At 45.2% G+C, this 17,130-nt stretch overlaps 1 protein-coding gene across 2 annotated transcripts; it reads left to right on the top strand.

Annotated features, from left to right (window-relative positions):
- The first annotated feature begins 3,272 nt into the window (after positions 1-3,272).
- CPOX (coproporphyrinogen oxidase) lies at positions 3,273-11,612 on the top strand. Of its 2 annotated transcripts, none has more exons than XM_084226173.1 (7): positions 3,273-3,681; positions 3,762-3,905; positions 4,533-4,643; positions 5,036-5,177; positions 7,240-7,458; positions 9,146-9,250; positions 11,099-11,612. In XM_084226173.1, the coding sequence occupies exons 1-7, from the start codon at positions 3,279-3,281 to the stop codon at positions 11,184-11,186; spliced, it is 1,212 nt and encodes a 403-aa protein (XP_084082299.1). In that variant the 5' UTR covers positions 3,273-3,278; the 3' UTR covers positions 11,187-11,612. The 2 variants fall into 2 exon arrangements, with proteins under 2 accessions (XP_084082299.1, XP_084082298.1); XM_084226172.1 differs by lacking the exon at positions 11,099-11,612 and adding an exon at positions 9,341-10,440.
- Positions 11,613-17,130: the final 5,518 nt, after the last annotated feature.

Below are 17,130 nucleotides of genomic sequence, written 5' to 3'. Positions count from 1 at the left end.
TTTACCCCATTGCATCCTGGGTCCGGGGTTCATTTACATGTCTGCTGAGGTTGCCTCCCTTCCCACTGTCTGGGGGAAGTGGGTTGTCATCTTCCTGGCAGCAGGCACCGGTGGTACTGAAAAGGAGAATTCTCTACAATGGAGGGTTAATGACAACTCTTAACAGGTGGTTACAACATGCAGCTAACAAAAGAACTCTCCTGGCCAGCATCAGATCCCAGCTTAATTTATAGCTCTGCAACCCTTTTTAAAAAATGGGTAAGTCTTTTTTACTCATAACAGAGCCCAGGAAAAATGAGGAAAGAGGTTTTTCGAACTGCAGCTGGACAAGGAAGGCCTTGCACAACCTCATCCAGACTGGGAATAGTGAACCCCTGGGGCTGGACTAGAGACCTCCAGAGGTCCCCTCCAGCTGAATTACCAGATGTTATCAATTAAAGATTGCATTCAACCTAGTACAGAGAAAACCCCACCAACATATTAAATCAGCAGGAATGTGTTTTACATGTCTTGGCCCCGACATTTATTTGTTTTTAATAATGTTTTTAAAAAACCTACTGAACGAGCAGAACTTGAAGAGCTTGGAAGGGCACTACCATCCTAGGGCTTTTGGCTGCTCTTTCCACAGTTCTTTATCCAGGGCTGGAATGATAGCTCAGTTTCTTCTTGAATTGTATCTACTGAATACATCTAAACGTTTTGATGCTAAACAGTATGCATGATGCACTTCCAAGCTGTATACAAGCCATATCCCTCTCTTAACACATTCACTTCTACCTCCACTGGGTCGGGTTGCCTTGCTCATCAGGGATCATGTTCTCCAGCTGATGGCAAAAGAGAGCCGAGCTCAGAGAGGCAAGCTGAGATCCGTCCCTGGTTGCAGAGCTTCAGAAGTTTCACAGCATCCTCTGCTGCCAAAGAGCAGAACCAGATCAGAAATAAGAACATGGAAGTTATCACTTTATACAGACAGACACTCCCCCAAAAAATCATCTGCAGTGAAAAGAGGCAGATAATGAAGCCCAGATCCATAACAGGGATTAATCTCCACGCTTTCCTCAGAGCCACACTTGAAACTGATTTATGTTCAGGTACTACAGGTGCAAATCAGTTCAGAAATACCAAATGACTCTTTCCAAGGAACAGTCCCATACCAAAGTGCAATCTTTGTGGGGCTTCGCCATCTTTGTGCTATGCAGTACTTTTCAACACCTGGCTCTACACAGACCTCCTCTTTGTTATTTTGAATTCTTATTTTCATAGAATCACAGGCTGGGTATGTTGGAAGGGACCACAGTGGATCATCTGGTCCAACCTCCCTCCTCAAGCAGGGAGATCCCAGAGCACATGGCATAGGATTGTGTCTAGACAGTTCTCCAGGGAGGGAGACTCTCTGGGCATCCTGTTTCCATGCTTGGTCACATTAAAGAAGTTGTTCCTCCTCTTCAGATAAAATTTCTTGTGCATCAGTTTCTACTCAATGCCTTCTTGTTCCGTTGCTTGGGACCACTGAGCAGAGCCTGACCCCCTCCCTTCAGTTATTCGTGGACACTGATGAGGTCCCCTCTCAGTCATCTCTTCTCAAGGCTGAACAGACCCAGCTCTCTCAGCCTTTCCTCCTAAGAGATACTCCAGACCCTCAATCCCTTTTGTCACCTGTTGTTTCTCCAGCGGGTGTCAGGGTAGTTAAAGCCCCCCACCAGAACCAGGACCAAGCAGTGAGGCTGCTTCAAGCTGTCTGTAGAAGACCTCAGGCACTTCTGCCTGCTCAGGCAGAACACCCACAACAGTGTTACCTCCATTAGTCTATCCTTTTTTCCTAACCCATGAGATCTTGACTTGCTTGTTGTCCACCCAAAGGCAGAGCTCCATACATTCCAAGTGCTCTCTCAGAGAGAGAGAAACTCCACCTCCACACCTTTCTGGTCTGTCTCTTCTAAACAGGGTGTAGCCCTTCATGACAACACTGCAGTCATGCAAGCTATCCCACCACGTCTCTGTAATTGCAGTGAGATCAAAGCTATTTCACTACACGTGTGTCTAGTTCCTGCACTATATTAGGAAACAACATGGGCTTCAACTTTAGGAGGAACAAAGGATGTATAAGCATGTGCCCTCTAAGATCCATGGGAAAGAATCCTATTGCACTAAACTGGTGGTCCCAGTTTCGGATCTAAAAACTCATTACTATGAGTAGAAAACCAGAAATGCCATACACAGAAGAGCAATTCCACATAGCTCACAGGACAGCTCAGTTAAATACAAGTTCACCCCTACTCCAGCAGTGCCCAGCTGGCCCTGCACAAGCCATTACTCACAAAGTGACTCTGCAGCCCCATGTAGTTGCATCAACAATATCAGGTTATTTGTAAGCAGTATGCAGAGATGTTTTACAGGCACAAGGACAGCACAGCCCTCTCTCCCAAAGCTGCACCAGGCAAGGTGTGGCACCTGAGTGCTTGCATCCATTGATGCCTCTCCCTGTCACAGCACCCTCACACAACGAGCAGCCCAGATCCAGATGAGAGCATTATGGGATGCTTGCACGCTTTCACAGCAGTCAGTGTGGATGGGCTTTCTTGCACAGACTTGTATGAGCCAGCTGTGTGCTGATGGCATTCTGGCCTGTTTCAGAAATAGCATGACCAGCAGGACTAGGGAAGTGATTCTTCCTCTGTGTTCAGCACCGGTGAGGCCACATCTCAAACACTGTGCACAGTTCAGGGCTCCTCAGTTCAGGAAGGCCATTGAGGTGCTGGAGCAGGTCCAAGGGAGAGCAATGAAGCTGGTATAGAGTCTGGAGCACAAGTCTTATGAGGAGCAGCTGAGGGAGCTGGGGTTGTTCACCCGGAAGAAAAGGAGGCTCAGTGGTAACCTTGTTACTCTCTACAGCTACTTACTAGGAGGTTGTAGCCAGGTGGGAATCACTCTTTTCCGGGCAACCAGCGACAGGACGACAGGACATAGCGTTAAGCTGTGCCAGGGGAGGTTTAGGTTAACATTAGGAAGAATTTCTTCACAGAAAGGGTGATTAGACATTGGATTGGACCGCCCTGGGAGGTGGCGGAGTCACTGTCTCTGGAGGTGTTTAAAGAAATATTGGACGTGCCAGTCAGTGCCCTGTGGCAATGTAGTGATAGACGGCAGACCGCACTAGGCGAACTCAGAGAAGCTCTCCCTGATCGTTTCCGTGGGCCGACACACATCCATACCCCGCCCCGCCCCGCCCCGGCCCGGCCCCGCTCCGCCCCGCCGGCATTGCGGCGCCGGTGCCGGTGATGGCGGCGGCAGCGCGCCTGTTCCGTGGGGCTGCCCGCGGCCCGCCCGCCCTCGCCTTTGCCCGGGCACTGCGCTCCGCGCCGCCGGGGCCGGCGAGCCGCGGGGCGCGGCGGGCCGCGCTGGTGGCCGCGGGGACGCTGAGCGGGCTGGGGCTGGCGCTGGGGCTGTGGCGGCGGCAAGCCGCGTTGGCGGCGGCCCGGGAGGACGAGGACGAGAAGGAGCTGCGGCAGCGGTTCATGGCGCCGCCGGTGAGCGGGCTGCGGGAGCTGCGGCGGCGACGGCGGGAGCTGCGGAGTCGCATGGAGCTGCTCATCATGGAGACGCAGGCGGAGGTGTGTCGCGCCCTGGCCGACCTGGACCCCGGCGCTTCCTTCGCCGTTGACAGCTGGGAAAGGAAGGAAGGTACGGGGGAAACCGTGGATGCCGGCACCGCGGGTTCGGTCACCCCTCGGTGACCCTGACCTGGACCCTGGCGTTGGCAGGCGGAGGCGGTATCAGCTGCGTGCTGCAGGATGGCGAGGTCTTCGAGAAGGCGGGTGTGAACGTGTCTGTCGTGTCCGGGCTCCTGTCCGAGGAGGCAGCGCGGCAGATGCGGAGCAGGGGGAAGTCTCTGAAGGCCAAGGACGGTAAGGCGTCTGTCGCGCAGCTGGGATGGGAAACCCGGGCGTGTTCACCTGAGTATTCCTGTTCGGGTACCCTGAAAGCAACCTGGCCTTTGAGCAGAACACGAGGAAGGCCTGACTGATGAAAGTTCAAAGGTTTTCATTTTTATCATAGTGATTTCTAATCAGTAAGCCTGACAGATGAACTTTCATGTCCCTAGAAGCCAGGTATGGGAGGGCTTCTCTCTCCGTCTTGCTGCTGTGAGGAATGTATTGTAGGCACAGGTGGCCTCTCAATAATGAGGCTGTAGTGCAACAGTGAAACAGCGCAGGAATTATGTACCAAAAAGGTGGAGGGAGAAAACCAACAACACCTGAAGGCTAAAGGGGACTCAACACACCTTTGTGTAACAAAGGGTAATTGTGAGGACTGGGGGTGGTAGAAAGCCTTAGCAGTGCCTTATGTTTTAAGTGGTCTTCATCTGGTGGGTTCTCCAAAATATTGTCGCGTTTTAGAACAAATACCAAAGAAATAGCTGAGTTTCCTGTTGTGGCTTGGAGCCTAAGGGAAAAGAGTGATATTCCTTAAGTGATAACAAATGAAGTTTATTGAAAAACTGAAGGGCTTTTTCTGTGCATCTTTTTATCCAGGGAAGCTGCCTTTTTGTGCCATGGGCGTGAGCTCCGTTATCCATCCAAAGAATCCTCATGTTCCAACCATGCACTTCAACTACAGATACTTTGAAATTGAGGAAGCAGATGGTAAGGATTATAGTCCAATAAGGAATGTATGAAATGTCTGACTGTGCCCCAAGGAAGTGTGAATGCATGGCTGGGGTAAGAGATCGAGAACCAGTGTGAGTTTGCTCCCAGCTGTGTCAAGAGTCACCAGCCCATCTTGTGAAACTGCTGTCCTGTAGTCAGGGTCAGTAGTCCAAAATGGTTTTCACTACATTGAAGTTTGTTTCATCTTTTCCTGAAGTCATGATCATTGCACTACCTTGTAGTCAAATTTTTCACTCTTGAAGTTTAGGGACACCACTGAAAAATGATGTTGTTTTGTATTGTAAAAGTAGTTGTTAGTTCTTGGTGAACCACAAGTTGCTGTTCGGAATGTTTTAAAAGAAAAACATTGCTGCTTGCCTCTGCTATAGGAACTAAACAGTGGTGGTTTGGTGGGGGGACTGACCTCACTCCAACTTACCTGAATGAAGAGGATGCCGTTCATTTTCACAAGACTCTGAAAGAAGCCTGTGACAAGCACGATCTAAAGCTGTATCCCAAGTACAAGAAATGGTACGTGGACAAAGGTGTGCTTGGGGGGAGCAAAAAGCAGTACTGGGTGTTGGCAGTTGCTAGGAACTATAGGTTCTGCTGCCTTTTGAAAAGTATCAGAAAGCCCTGATGAGAATCAGAAGTGTACTGGGACAAAATATTGTCTAAAGAAATATCTTATTCACAGAATCCTGGATTTTTCAAGTTGGAGGGCTGACAACTAGGATCGTAAGTCTACAGCCCAAAGAAAAACCAAGCTGACTCGTAAAGGTTTTGTTGCACTAGGCAACTTAAAATTCCTTTTAGCCTCTGGTGTTAAACTAGGACAAGAATTCTGCCCCATGGACTTGCACAAATTCTCTTTACAGTGAACTCATGGTAAATGTGCATGATTCAGTGTGAGCTCTTGGGCCATCACAGCAGTTTTGAAAATCCCACTTTTGTTTTTCTGCCTTCAGTCTGGCCTTCTTAGTCAGGTCATTTCCAGGTATGTAAGGACATTGTCCTTAATGTAGAAGCTTCTACATTCTACATCTAATTTGATGAAGTGGTATTTTTTTCTCTGGTGACACATTCACTGGGAGTGCAACAGCACTTTTTCTAAGATGCAAACTTTGAATGTTCTTCTTGAGCTGAGAGATACAAGTGATGGGATCTTCCACTACTAAGTGGGAACTTGCTGTTCTGTGTCTGATAATCCTATCTGCCACAAGCTGTGTATGCAGGAAGGTGGGGTACCCTTTTGTAAGCTACTAGGTCTTGTCTGAGGACAGGAGATAAAGTGGGTGTTACAGTTTGGGTGACAACCACTTGTTAGAGAGACATATCGTAGAGCCTTGAGATTACAGTCTTGCTGTCTGAGGATTTTTTGCATGGTAGTTTAGAGAACCTACCTTAATGGTCTGGTTCTTTGCTGTTTAAGTAGGTTAGCAATGCCAGCTGCAGGGGGTAGGAGACGTTTTCTCACTTTGATAAACATTATTACACTTACCACATTGTCTGCCTGATCTAGATTTAAGATTTTTGTCCCGATTATTCTCTTTTATGTTTCTGACTCGGCGTTTTTCCCTAACTCTTCCTGCTATCATAAAATAGAAAACACTTATTATCCCAGTGAATAAAAAAATAGTGTAAGTTATCTGTTACATCTCCATGTCTCTCTTGTTAGGGCCATGCCATATATAATGCTTGAGAACCAATGTGGATATACGGAAAACTGGTCCCGTATGGAAAACTAGTCCTAATAGAAGGCCAGGTCTTCTTGATGTTGATGGTTCCTGCTTCCTACTTCCTTTTGCTTTCTCCTCCATGAGAAGACTTGCACACCCAAGCAAGGAATTATAAGAAAGATAGAGTTAAGTCATTCAAGTTACAGTAATTTCACAACTAAATACTCCCTGTAAATACAAAAGAGATGAATTGCTTTTAGGATAAGCTACCCTTACTAATTTATAAACTTAAACATGAGTCTTGTAAAACCACTGCTATAATGACTCAGTCTTTCAAACTTTAACTTTCAAAAAGCCTTTTTTCAAGGAAGGGTGCTGTGACAGTTGCTTTCTTATATGGTCTTGGGGCCTTTACTTACTTTTGGTTTGATGAAGAATATTCTTTTACTTGGATGGTAAAGAGAATAAATTCTCTTCCAAGTTTGAGTTCATATGAAAGCTGTCCAAATAATTTGAGAACTACATATAATGCTGGGAATGGAATCTATCAAGAGCCCTTAGTTTTGAAAGGTTTTTAATCAGATATCCCTGTTCCGAGTAGGTAGAGGATATGGATTGGATCAACCCACATGCATGCATCTGCCATGGTGTTCAGCGACTTTGTGGTGATGTGTAGCTTTACAGAGACCATTTAATCAGAGCTTTTACTGTGAGTGACACAGGAGTGCTTTCCACGTGATGCTGCCCCGTCCTTCCTCTGGGCAGTTAGGGAGACTGGGGCACCCAGCCCTGCAGAAACTGACTTATGGGCAGTATTTCACTGGTTCTGTCCTGCAGCATGCAGCTCTTTGGAGCACTGCTCATGTCTTTGAATACTCTGGACCATATTAGTAATCATCTGATGCTGCTTCTAGGTGTGACGACTACTTCTATATAGAGCACCGCGGTGAGCGTAGAGGGATTGGAGGCATATTCTTTGATGATATGGACTCTCCCTCCAAGGAGGAAGTATTCCAGTTTGTAAAGAGTTGTGCCAAAGCTGTTGTGCCTTGTTACATTCCCATTGTGAAAAAGCACTACCGTGACTCCTTCACACCAGAGGAAAAGCTATGGCAACAGCTTCGGAGAGGACGGTGAGTACTGGAGGAACAAAAGTATACACAGGAGGGGGACTGGGCAGGCAAGAAAAAAACATGAGAAAAAACAGTTCTTCACGGTTACAGGTTGTGTGGGCCAAAAAAGCTCACCAAGAATTTCAGCATTTTTGTGCATAGAACTAATTCTGAAATCCAATGCTAGATTGCTAAACAGGGTGCAAAGAAGACATTTCCCACTCTCTCATGTTACAACACAAGCAACCCAAACAAAGCGCCACCATTTCTTTTCAACTCCTTCAAAAAGCAAGAGAAGCTTCTGCTGTGTAACAGGCCAAGGGGTGTGGGTGTGCTTCACGTCCTGAATCCTGCCCTCTCCTGCAGCCCAGAGGTAGTGTACTTAGGGCTGCCCTGTCACATGAGGAGCTAAGGGTGAGGGAATGGTGGCTTCCTATTAAGTAATGCAGGAAAACCCCAGAAAGTCAGGAATTAACTGTACTTGAGTACTTTCAGCTCTTTACATACCTATTTATTCCATCTGATCTTGGCATTGAAATTCCTGTAAAGGAATTCAGGATACCTGTAAAAGAATAGAGGGGGGTGGATTTTTTTATTCTGGCATGGTCCAGAATAAAATACTGTAAAATACTTTGGAGGATGCTTAATGTCACTACCTGTTAATGCTGCAAAATTGGTCAATACAGTTGTACTCTCTTCTCCATGTCCTGTGGCTGTTTGGGTGTATGGAGAATGGAAACTATGCTTCATGCTTAACTACAGTCTTTAGTTTCTGCCTGTTCTGCAGAGAAATGTGAGACTGGCATGGAAAGAGTGTAAGCATTCAATTCAGATCACTGGCCTGCAGCTGTTGGTCACTTCAGCAAGCGTCCTTAATTTGGTGGGACTGTTCTTGGGAACATTGGGCTTTCAGGATCCAGTCTGTGGATGGGATTTAGCAAACCTGCAAAGTTTAAAAGGGGAAATAGCTTTTCTAACTTGCAGCCAGGACCAGCTCTTGAGGCCTATTTCTCTGGGTCTGTTTGCAGGTTACGGGGCTATATAAAGCTTTCCATTTCTGCACATAGATAAGAGCTTTTCCCTTCCTGTATCTTTAAGTACAAACACCCTGTACTGGCTCTTGAGATAATCCCTGATGAATTGTCACAGCTCTATTCCTATGCTGGAAGCAGAAAATGGTCTATTTCATTACTTAAAAATTCCAGCCCGCACTCGGAAGCTATCTGACTTCTGCTGTTTCTAGATCTTCCCAGGAACTAGGAAATACTGTTCTGACCTTGCTGCTTATGTGTCCTTCAGCATGGACAACTGCACAGTAGAATTTTTTCTCTGGTTATTTTTACTACATTTAAGGCCTCTCTTTATTACAGTCCCACAAAGAAGAGAAGAACCAAGGTAAATGTAGTATGAAGCTTGCCAGCAAGGCTGAGTTCTGGGAGGAGTACAGTACAGCACAGGAGCCTGCAGACTGCTCTCCTTAAAACAGTTGGTCTGCTCTAGTCTCTTAGCTGAGGTCATTTCTCCCTGTGCTCTGTGGAGTGGCAAGGTCACACCTGCATTCCTATGCAGAGGATGCTAAAGAACAGTTCACCCCAACTCAGCAGAAAGACAGACTGGTTTTGTTTGACATCTGCCATTTGAAGGAAGCACAACCAACTTCTGCTAATAAATAAGGGTTTTTTTCTGTTGCATCTCTTCATTCCTGTAGGTATGTAGAGTTCAACTTGGTTTATGACAGAGGTACAAAGTTTGGCCTCCTGACACCAGGATCAAGAATCGAAAGCATTCTTATGTCTCTGCCACTGACTGCAAGGTAAGGATGTGGTTATGTGGAGTTGCAGCGGGCACTGTTCTTAGTAAAATACTTCACAGGATTAAATCAAAGGTCTCTCCTGGTCTCCAGTCTCTTAACAGTGACAAGTTCATGCCTGATACAAGAACTGGACAAGTACAGTTTTCTATTCTGCAAATGCAGATGCTTCTCCATTGCACTCACCTCATTGCCAGTAGTATGTGGCATAGAGATTTTCTGGCAAAAAAAAAGTTATAGTATTTTTGCTTAGTTCCACTTGATAGATTTAGTGTTCTCACTCCATGGGTTTTTGTTTAGTAGCCCTTAGAAACCATGAGAGCCTCTGGCAGTCCTGCCAAATGTGGGGCAAGGAGCTCCACGGTTTAACTAACTGTGTGTTGTATGAGAAACTACCTCTTTGTTTTCTACTTGAACCTGATGAATTCATCTGACTTTTCACTGAGTAACATGATTTTCTTCCTGTTCACTTTCTCCATAACAGTTTTTATTTTACAAGGCTTCTGGGGGTTTTTCATTGTTTGTTTTCCAGGCTGACAGTTTGTTTTCCTGCTCTTTTTAGTCTTTTGTACAGTTGATGTTTCATACTTTTGCCACTTTTGCTAGGCTTAAGTTTTCTTTGCCCTTTCTGAACTTGGGATAAGGAACAATGTAAGCTACATATCTGGATACGAGATGCAGGTGTGCTCCTGACTCATAGTGGCATAGCAATATTTTAATTCATTATTCTTTCCACAATCCTAATATTCTGTTTGTTGGTTTTGACTGCTGTTTAGCATTGAGGTAGCTTTTTTATAGAACTGTTACAATTCCAAGGTCTTTTCTGGGCAATAAAATTTAACTCAATCTGTGTACAACTTTTTTCTGTGTCCATCACATCAATCAACAGTAAATTTCACCTGCCATTTTATTGCTCAGTTGCTTGGCTAAATACTGTTTTTAACTGTCCTTTTAGGTTTTAACCCATCTTGCTTGGCTTGTCACACCAGCAAATTTGGTCATTTACTATTTATTCCCACTTTCAGGTTGCTTTTGGGTATCCTATCATGAATTCCATAAAGCTCACTAGTGAACCTCCCTCTGCTAGGAAAGCTGCCTGCTGCCTTGTAACCGTGAAGGCAGTGCTGTTCTCACCATTTATCTTCATCCCACTGACAACACCAGATGTGTCCCCGACCTGGTGGTGTATGTCTATGTTTTGACATCATTTCTGTGATTGTCTGGGTATGCTCTTTTGCATCAATGTAACTAGCTCACTTCACAGCATGAAGGGGTCATTCCTTGGGGGCCAGCATGGAAGGAGGATGTACCTGTCTCTCTGTGACTGCTGACACTTTCCTTTCTCTGTTGTGTCTCTTTCAATTGCTTTTTCAATGAAAAAAAGGGATCTTCCACCACTTGTGCTCTTAAAACCAAGGTTCAACAAAGACTCATAGAGCTTCTAATCCAGATTCTGGAAAAAGGTCTGTCACTGTCAGAATTCCATGGGTTCCTGTTTTTGTTCATCTTCCTTGTGATACTAGTGTGTCACAAGAGACTGCTACAAGATTTTTGTAAATAAACCTGCATGCCCTGTGGGAAAATGGGGTACTGCTCTTTCCTTTTTCCTTGTCCTTCCAGATTTTTCAAAAGTTGGTAAAAAGATGAAGCTAACGTTTCTCCTATCTACCCTGGTGACATTATTATTTGTTTTTACTGAACTTCTGTCTGAATATCTGTCATCTCAGCCAAGAATATCAACTGTGTATGTAGCTTTGCGTCCTTAGAAAAGGCAACTCCAGTCCAAACACAGCCTGGTACAGAAGTGGCTGCCAGCTGGGCCATCTGAGTGAGTTTCCCTTCTCCTTGCAGGTGGGAGTACATGCACAGCCCACCAGAGAGCTCAAAAGAAGCAGAAATTCTGGAGGTTCTGCGAAATCCCAGAGACTGGGTACATTGACATGGATCATGAACGAGATCGATTGCTTCCACTGAGCCATTGTGAGAGAACAGGAATGCCTGCAAACCAGCCCATTCAAACTGCTGTTGCATGGTGTTTCAGTGTGTCTATTTATACTCTTACCTCATGCCTTAATTATGCTGTAGACTTGTTAAAACTTGCAAGCGTGTGAACTCATTGGTGGGCTAGGGTTGTCATCCCCTGTTGCTGTTGCCTTGTGAAGGACTGGTGAACACCTCACAGGGCTACTCTGCATGCTTTAGATGACTGCAAAATGGCAAACTACTGTGGTGTCTTCAGGGAAATGAAAGCATTATCTGTGCCTAAATAGTGCTGCTTACTCTTACAAAATGTTGGTATGCTTAAAAACATTTTTTTAAAGAATAAAGGGAATATTTGGTAATATATTAAACCTTAAACTGTGCTTACAGGAAGCTGGGGAAAAGTAGTACTTCATCACATGTATCTTGATGATGTCCTGTTGATTGTAGAGGGAGGGAAATGGTTTAAGATGTGCTGCAGCAGCATAACTTGGCTGATGTGGGTTGAGGTCTCAGTGTTCCCTCATGAGAACGGAAGGATGGCTGTCCGTTTGAGAAAATCAGCACTGAGCATCTGTGCTGCGATCACACTGCAGAACAATGCTGCTTGAGCCAGGTCCACTGCCAGGGAGGTTGAGGGTGGATCAGGATGCTGTTGGATGTTGCCCTAAGGCATCCACCTTTGCCTTCACGCTCCTCCCAGCTTTGGACTGATTGTCTTGTCTCCCAGCTCGAACTTCGCTGAGAAGCCGGTAGGGGAAAAGCAAGTGGGGGGCGGGTTTTCTTTCCCCCCGTTCGAAAAAGAAAAAAGATAAAAGAAAGAAAGAAAGAAAGGAAAAAAAAAAAAAAAAAAAAAGACATGGCCAACCTCCCCGTCGGGGAATTGAACCCCGGTCTCCCGCGTGACAGGCGGGGATACTAACCACTATACTAACGAGGAGTGTGCATATCTGCGATCCTCGTCACCCACTCGTACTGTCTCCCCTGCCGCGAGTTCCCAGGGTATGGGTGACCCCTGGCCTGGCCCCTGGAGCGGGGCAGGGTGGGGAGAGGCCGCGGCCCACCTCGCGCTCACTGTCCCCCCACGACCGCCCAAGTCCAGCTTCCTCTTGCGGGGTACCACGTTCCTTTTCGTGCTACCCCTCCGCCTCTAAAACAAATAAAATGATCCTCTGCTAAGTCAGCGATCTCCTCATATCCAAGGGGACAAAAATAAGTATTGGCCCGTACGGGGATCGAACCCGCGACCTTGGCGTTATTAGCACCACGCTCTAACCAACTGAGCTAACCGGCCAGCTCTGAGAGCCCGGCAGGAGGACCAACACCCGAGGTACTCCCAGGGACGTGCTGCGGCTGCAGTGGCTGCCAAATCCCGTTCTGCAGCGATCGCTCTTCTTGACCAGCAAGGGCACTAACCGGGGTGACGAGCATTCCTAAAAAATTCACTCTCACACTGTTATGAACAAAAAAAGGGTTATCCATTTTTTAAATTGCAAAGCTCACAACTGAAACCAATAATTGCCAAGTGGGAGTCCTACTAGCTATTGAGGGTTTATAATTTCGTGATGTAATGTTCTGTTAACAGTATACTTTTAACTACCTGTTCTCAATAGCTGCTGGGCTGCCCGGGAGTTTCGGGGCCCAACCCCCACCTTCGGTGCGGTCCCGCCCGGGCCGGGGATGATGCGGGAGCGGTGGAAGCACCCCCTCCGCAGCGCGGGTCCCTGAGTCGGTGAAAAAGTTGTTGAGGAAGAGGACATCATCAAATTCCCAGCCCTTCCCTTCACAAACCGTCATGAGTATGAGTGCTAAGTTGAGCTCTTCTCCTTTGTTTCATTTGCTGCTAAAACGACCTGTCATTAAATACATCAATAAAAAACATACTAGGAAGCCAAATATAAGGTAATATCTGCAAAGAGAAGCATATATAAAGGTAACATAACAATACAAGAGCTTCCTCAAATCCTAAGCAATATTTAAAGAAATGTTCCCACACGCTGCAGAAAAAGACCCCAAAGATGCCATGTGAGGAGGTGGTCACAGATCATGTGTAAGAAAATATGGAGTGAGGAAGGAAAAGAACAGGAGACATCTGACTGAAAAAAGGGCAGAAAACTACAGATATGCATGAAGAAGAAAGAAGCAGAAAGCCCCACAATAAGGGGGCTTTTAAAAGAAAGACTTTTAAATTAAAAAGGCATCATTTACCCCGAGACATGCTGGGCCTTAAAAAATAAGTGGGCAGCCTATAAAAGAAAAAAATTATTTGATTAGCTGTAGAACTGGAAGAATCTGGAAAAAGTCATATACCTAAGAAAAACAAACTTGACGTGGTCTAAATTCAACAGGTGCTGTTTTTCTTTCCTTAAGCAGCAGCATTCAATCACTAATACTGTGGGACTCCAAGACTGTAGGTTTTCCTCCATCAGAAACCACAATGCTCAGAAGTTGATCAAAAAATTTTAGGATAACAGGACTGAAGCAGTAGAATCACTCCAGAGGCAAGATGAAGAGTGCCTGTTGTAAGCAGAATGTGGATTTTAAACTCTGTCTCACGCTCTCAAAACCACACTTCTAATGGATTCTGTTAGAATTTCAAGCTCTAGGAGCATCATGACTAAGACAACAGTCAGGGAAGAGAGAAGCTGTACGGTCACTTTGCGTTTCTGCTGTTGTGAGTAGACCTCATCTGTTGTGTTGTGTTAGGTTGTTCTGTTTTCCCCCCACCGTGTTGGGTTGTCCTGTTTCCCCTCTCTGTTAGCAATGGTTCAAGCTTGATTCACTCCACCCTCCTTCCAACTGTCTATAATCCCGACTCCTCCCATATCCCTATAACAACATATGTATCCCTTAAAAAAATCCCTCCCCGATGCCCTGTCTGTCACCCGGCGCTCCCTCCCTTCCCTCTAGAAACTTCTAGCTGGAGCGTCGGGTGATTGGTCCAGAGGCCGGGGCCCCTCCCTCAGTGTCCTACCACTGGTCTATCCCAAATGTCCGTCCTTGTCTCCGCCCCTATGCACCTCACCCTTTAAAAGCTGCTGCACCCTTAGGGTGGGGTCTCCAGTTGTGGGTCTCCTTGGCAGTCAATAAAGCGACTGCACCCCCAGCTGGACTCCGCTCTCTGTCTCTCTGCTGATAGCAGCTGCAGACCTCGTCCACCACAAGGAGCTGTGCCCACCGTAGCGTGGGGCAGACTCCTCAGGCGCCGACCAGGGTGACCTTACCCGGGAAAGTGCCTCCCCACTGAAGCGGAGCTGGATGCTGACCGGGCGACGAGGAGGGGTGAGCGTCCACTCTAAGCTTTTCCCCAGCCTGCAGCTTCACTCATCTCACTGTAAAATAATTTCAGAGCCACTGGGACAAGACCTCTTCCAGAGCAGATTGCTCAGTAAAGAAAGAACTGCGAATTGGTGTGCCAGGAGCCAGAAGATACAATGCAACTGCAATGAAATGTGGTGTCTTTCTGCAAGAGAAGGGGATTACAGCCCTAACTCATGTTTTTACCAACGTTGATCCTTTTCTATTAGGTTATCCCTAATTTATTGATCACTCATTCCTTTAAAATACCACTTTCTAAGAAAATTATGATAGAAGTATTTCACTATTTTAAAAATGCAAGAAGCACAGTTTGTTTTGCTCCTGTGTAGCCATTGTGTCATTAGAGTTCAAAATACATGAACCCAATAAATTTTCCAGTCTTTCAGGATAAGAAGAATGCCTAGGGAGAGGTTTACATTATTTTTTCTTCCAAGAGTAAGAAATAAGTAATTGTCTTGTCAACTGCTGCATCAGAAATGTGCAGGTGAAAAATGGTGAATCTTTGATAACAGATGTTTATCAAAATGTACTTAGAACTATGTGTTTGAAATGCCTGTTTCCTTTTCCCTTCCCCAAGGAGTCAGATTTAATAAATTTAATACTTTAACCGTATTTCCCTTCCCAGGAAAAACAACTATTCCAAGAAAACCACTTAAGAACTAGTCCAGGAATGAGGAAGTAAAGGATGACATTTACTTTCCCCCTCTTAATTATGGTACATTGCAGGTAAGTGATCATGTTCATAAAACTGTGAAATACAAAGCTGTGTTTCGTCTCAGGTACAGGCAGGCAATGTGTGTATTTGTGATTGAGATATGTGTGGACACCGACCATGGGACAGCTGTGAATTCTAATATTAACTGAGGAAAGTAAAGCGTGGAAGAAGGCCTCTGAACCTAGCTTTTGTTTGCAATTAACCTTGGTAGATTTAGGAGCATTTGAATTACAGCATTAAGGATGTTGCTTTTTGCTTGTAGTCAGGCCTTAAAGAGTGCTGCAATAATAGCCTTTAGAAGTATAATTTTAGAATATCGCTTGTATCCTTGAAACTATAGCTTTGGAATATATAGAAAGGACATGTGCTTATCTTGCGCCTAAACAAAACTGAGAAAAACAGCTTGAGAAAGGAAGATGGACAGCATCTCAAGGATTTATAATTTTGACCAAGGGAAGCTGGACATCACTGTTATGGGATTTATAGTCATTGTAATAACAAGGGGGACCCTCATCTGGGGAGCTGGACTTCACCAGATGGGATTCATCCTTATTCTTGCGGAAACCGAACCAACATCTCGGAAACCACCACCACCATCTGGGGATCCTCCTTTTTGGGACGTCCTGAAGAAAAACTAAATCACAATCGTGTATAGAATTGTGATCTAAAAATTGGAAATAGAAACTGCTGATGAGTAAAAAGAATCGGAATAGAAACTGCTGAGAAAGCTTCTGAGTACCCCTATAAATACCTGTAAGCCCCAACTATCGGCGTGCAGTTGGAGGGAAAACTGCCTCCACTGTACCCAGCGCTGTGTTGCTCATACTTTACCATAATTAATTAATAAATTGATTGCTGCTTGAATATTGGCCTAGTCAAGCCTCCTATTTATAACAAAACTAAGTTTTGAAATTCAGTTTAGCCAAGAACTCTTCTACCATATAATGGTTTTCATTAGCCTTCTAATGAATTGTTTTTAAGAAATCATAAGCAGTGCGTACTACTCATAAACATTGTGATTTTCCACTTTAACCAGCAAGCAGCTGGTTTTTTACAGGCTGCTATCGTTAGAATAGATTGGGAAAATCACTGAAACTTTTTAAGTTTTGCTAAACTAACCCTGATGAGCTTCAGTGAACAAAGCCTGGGGGAGAGGTATTGCTACACCTGGAATGCAGAATTTATAGCCTTCTAGGACATGTTGCAGCAACCAGAAGTTAAAGAAGACACTAAGAAAGACAATCCAGTATTTGTGCTGGAAATGCCTTATCAGGGAAAAAGATAGTAAAAAAGACTGAAAATGTGCATAATGAAAAATCAATAACCAATAGACAATAGAATGCTGTTTACTGAAAATAATGATATAATTTATAATCAGTGGGCATTAATTTCTTCGCTTGATAAAAATATATAAATAAATGAAAAGTTTTGAAAGTGGCCCTGCATCTAGGCAGAGTTATATCCATGCATGCTAGCTCTGTGAATAAAGCAACGTCTACTTTCTAATACTAAAACATAGTGTTTGATTCATCCCGATGATTTTGGCGACCCCTTAAAATGACAGCTTTTGGTGGGTTCCTGATCCCCCCCAGACTGTGTAACGCTACAGGTATGGTATATTTTAATTGTTATTTCCGCCCCGCCCCTTTTTTTTTTTGTTACTGAAACCAATTACACAGTGCCAACTTTGCCGCCTTTTTAGTAACGAAAACCCAAGTACCCTTGGGAGACTCTCTGAAAGTTCTGAATGTAAACCACCCAGCAAACCATGCCTCTCAGAATGGCAGACAACAGGTTGATGGATTTGGGGGCCACGGGGTGGGTTTCCCTGTCAGCCACACCCTTCAAATCCGCTCTGTGAGGTGGGAGT

Source organism: Fringilla coelebs (assembly GCF_963513975.1).
Source record: "Fringilla coelebs genome assembly, chromosome: 2".
Lineage (NCBI taxonomy): Eukaryota > Metazoa > Chordata > Aves > Passeriformes > Fringillidae > Fringilla > Fringilla coelebs.
The sequence above is the reverse complement of the archived record's forward strand: the minus strand, read 5'-3'. Positions and strand labels throughout refer to the sequence as shown.

What these genes read in the sequence shown, in the direction of transcription:
- CPOX (XM_084226172.1), top strand. Translation starts at nt 3,279, where the DNA reads ATGGCGGCGGCAGCGCGCCTGTTCCGTGGGGCTGCCCGCGGCCCGCCC. An exon ending in CAGCTGGGAAAGGAAGGAAG is followed by an intron (nt 3,682 to 3,761) that starts GTACGGGGGAAA and finishes TGGCGTTGGCAG; the next exon opens with GCGGAGGCGGTATCAGCTGC. An exon ending in TGAAATTGAGGAAGCAGATG is followed by an intron (nt 4,644 to 5,035) that starts GTAAGGATTATA and finishes CCTCTGCTATAG; the next exon opens with GAACTAAACAGTGGTGGTTT.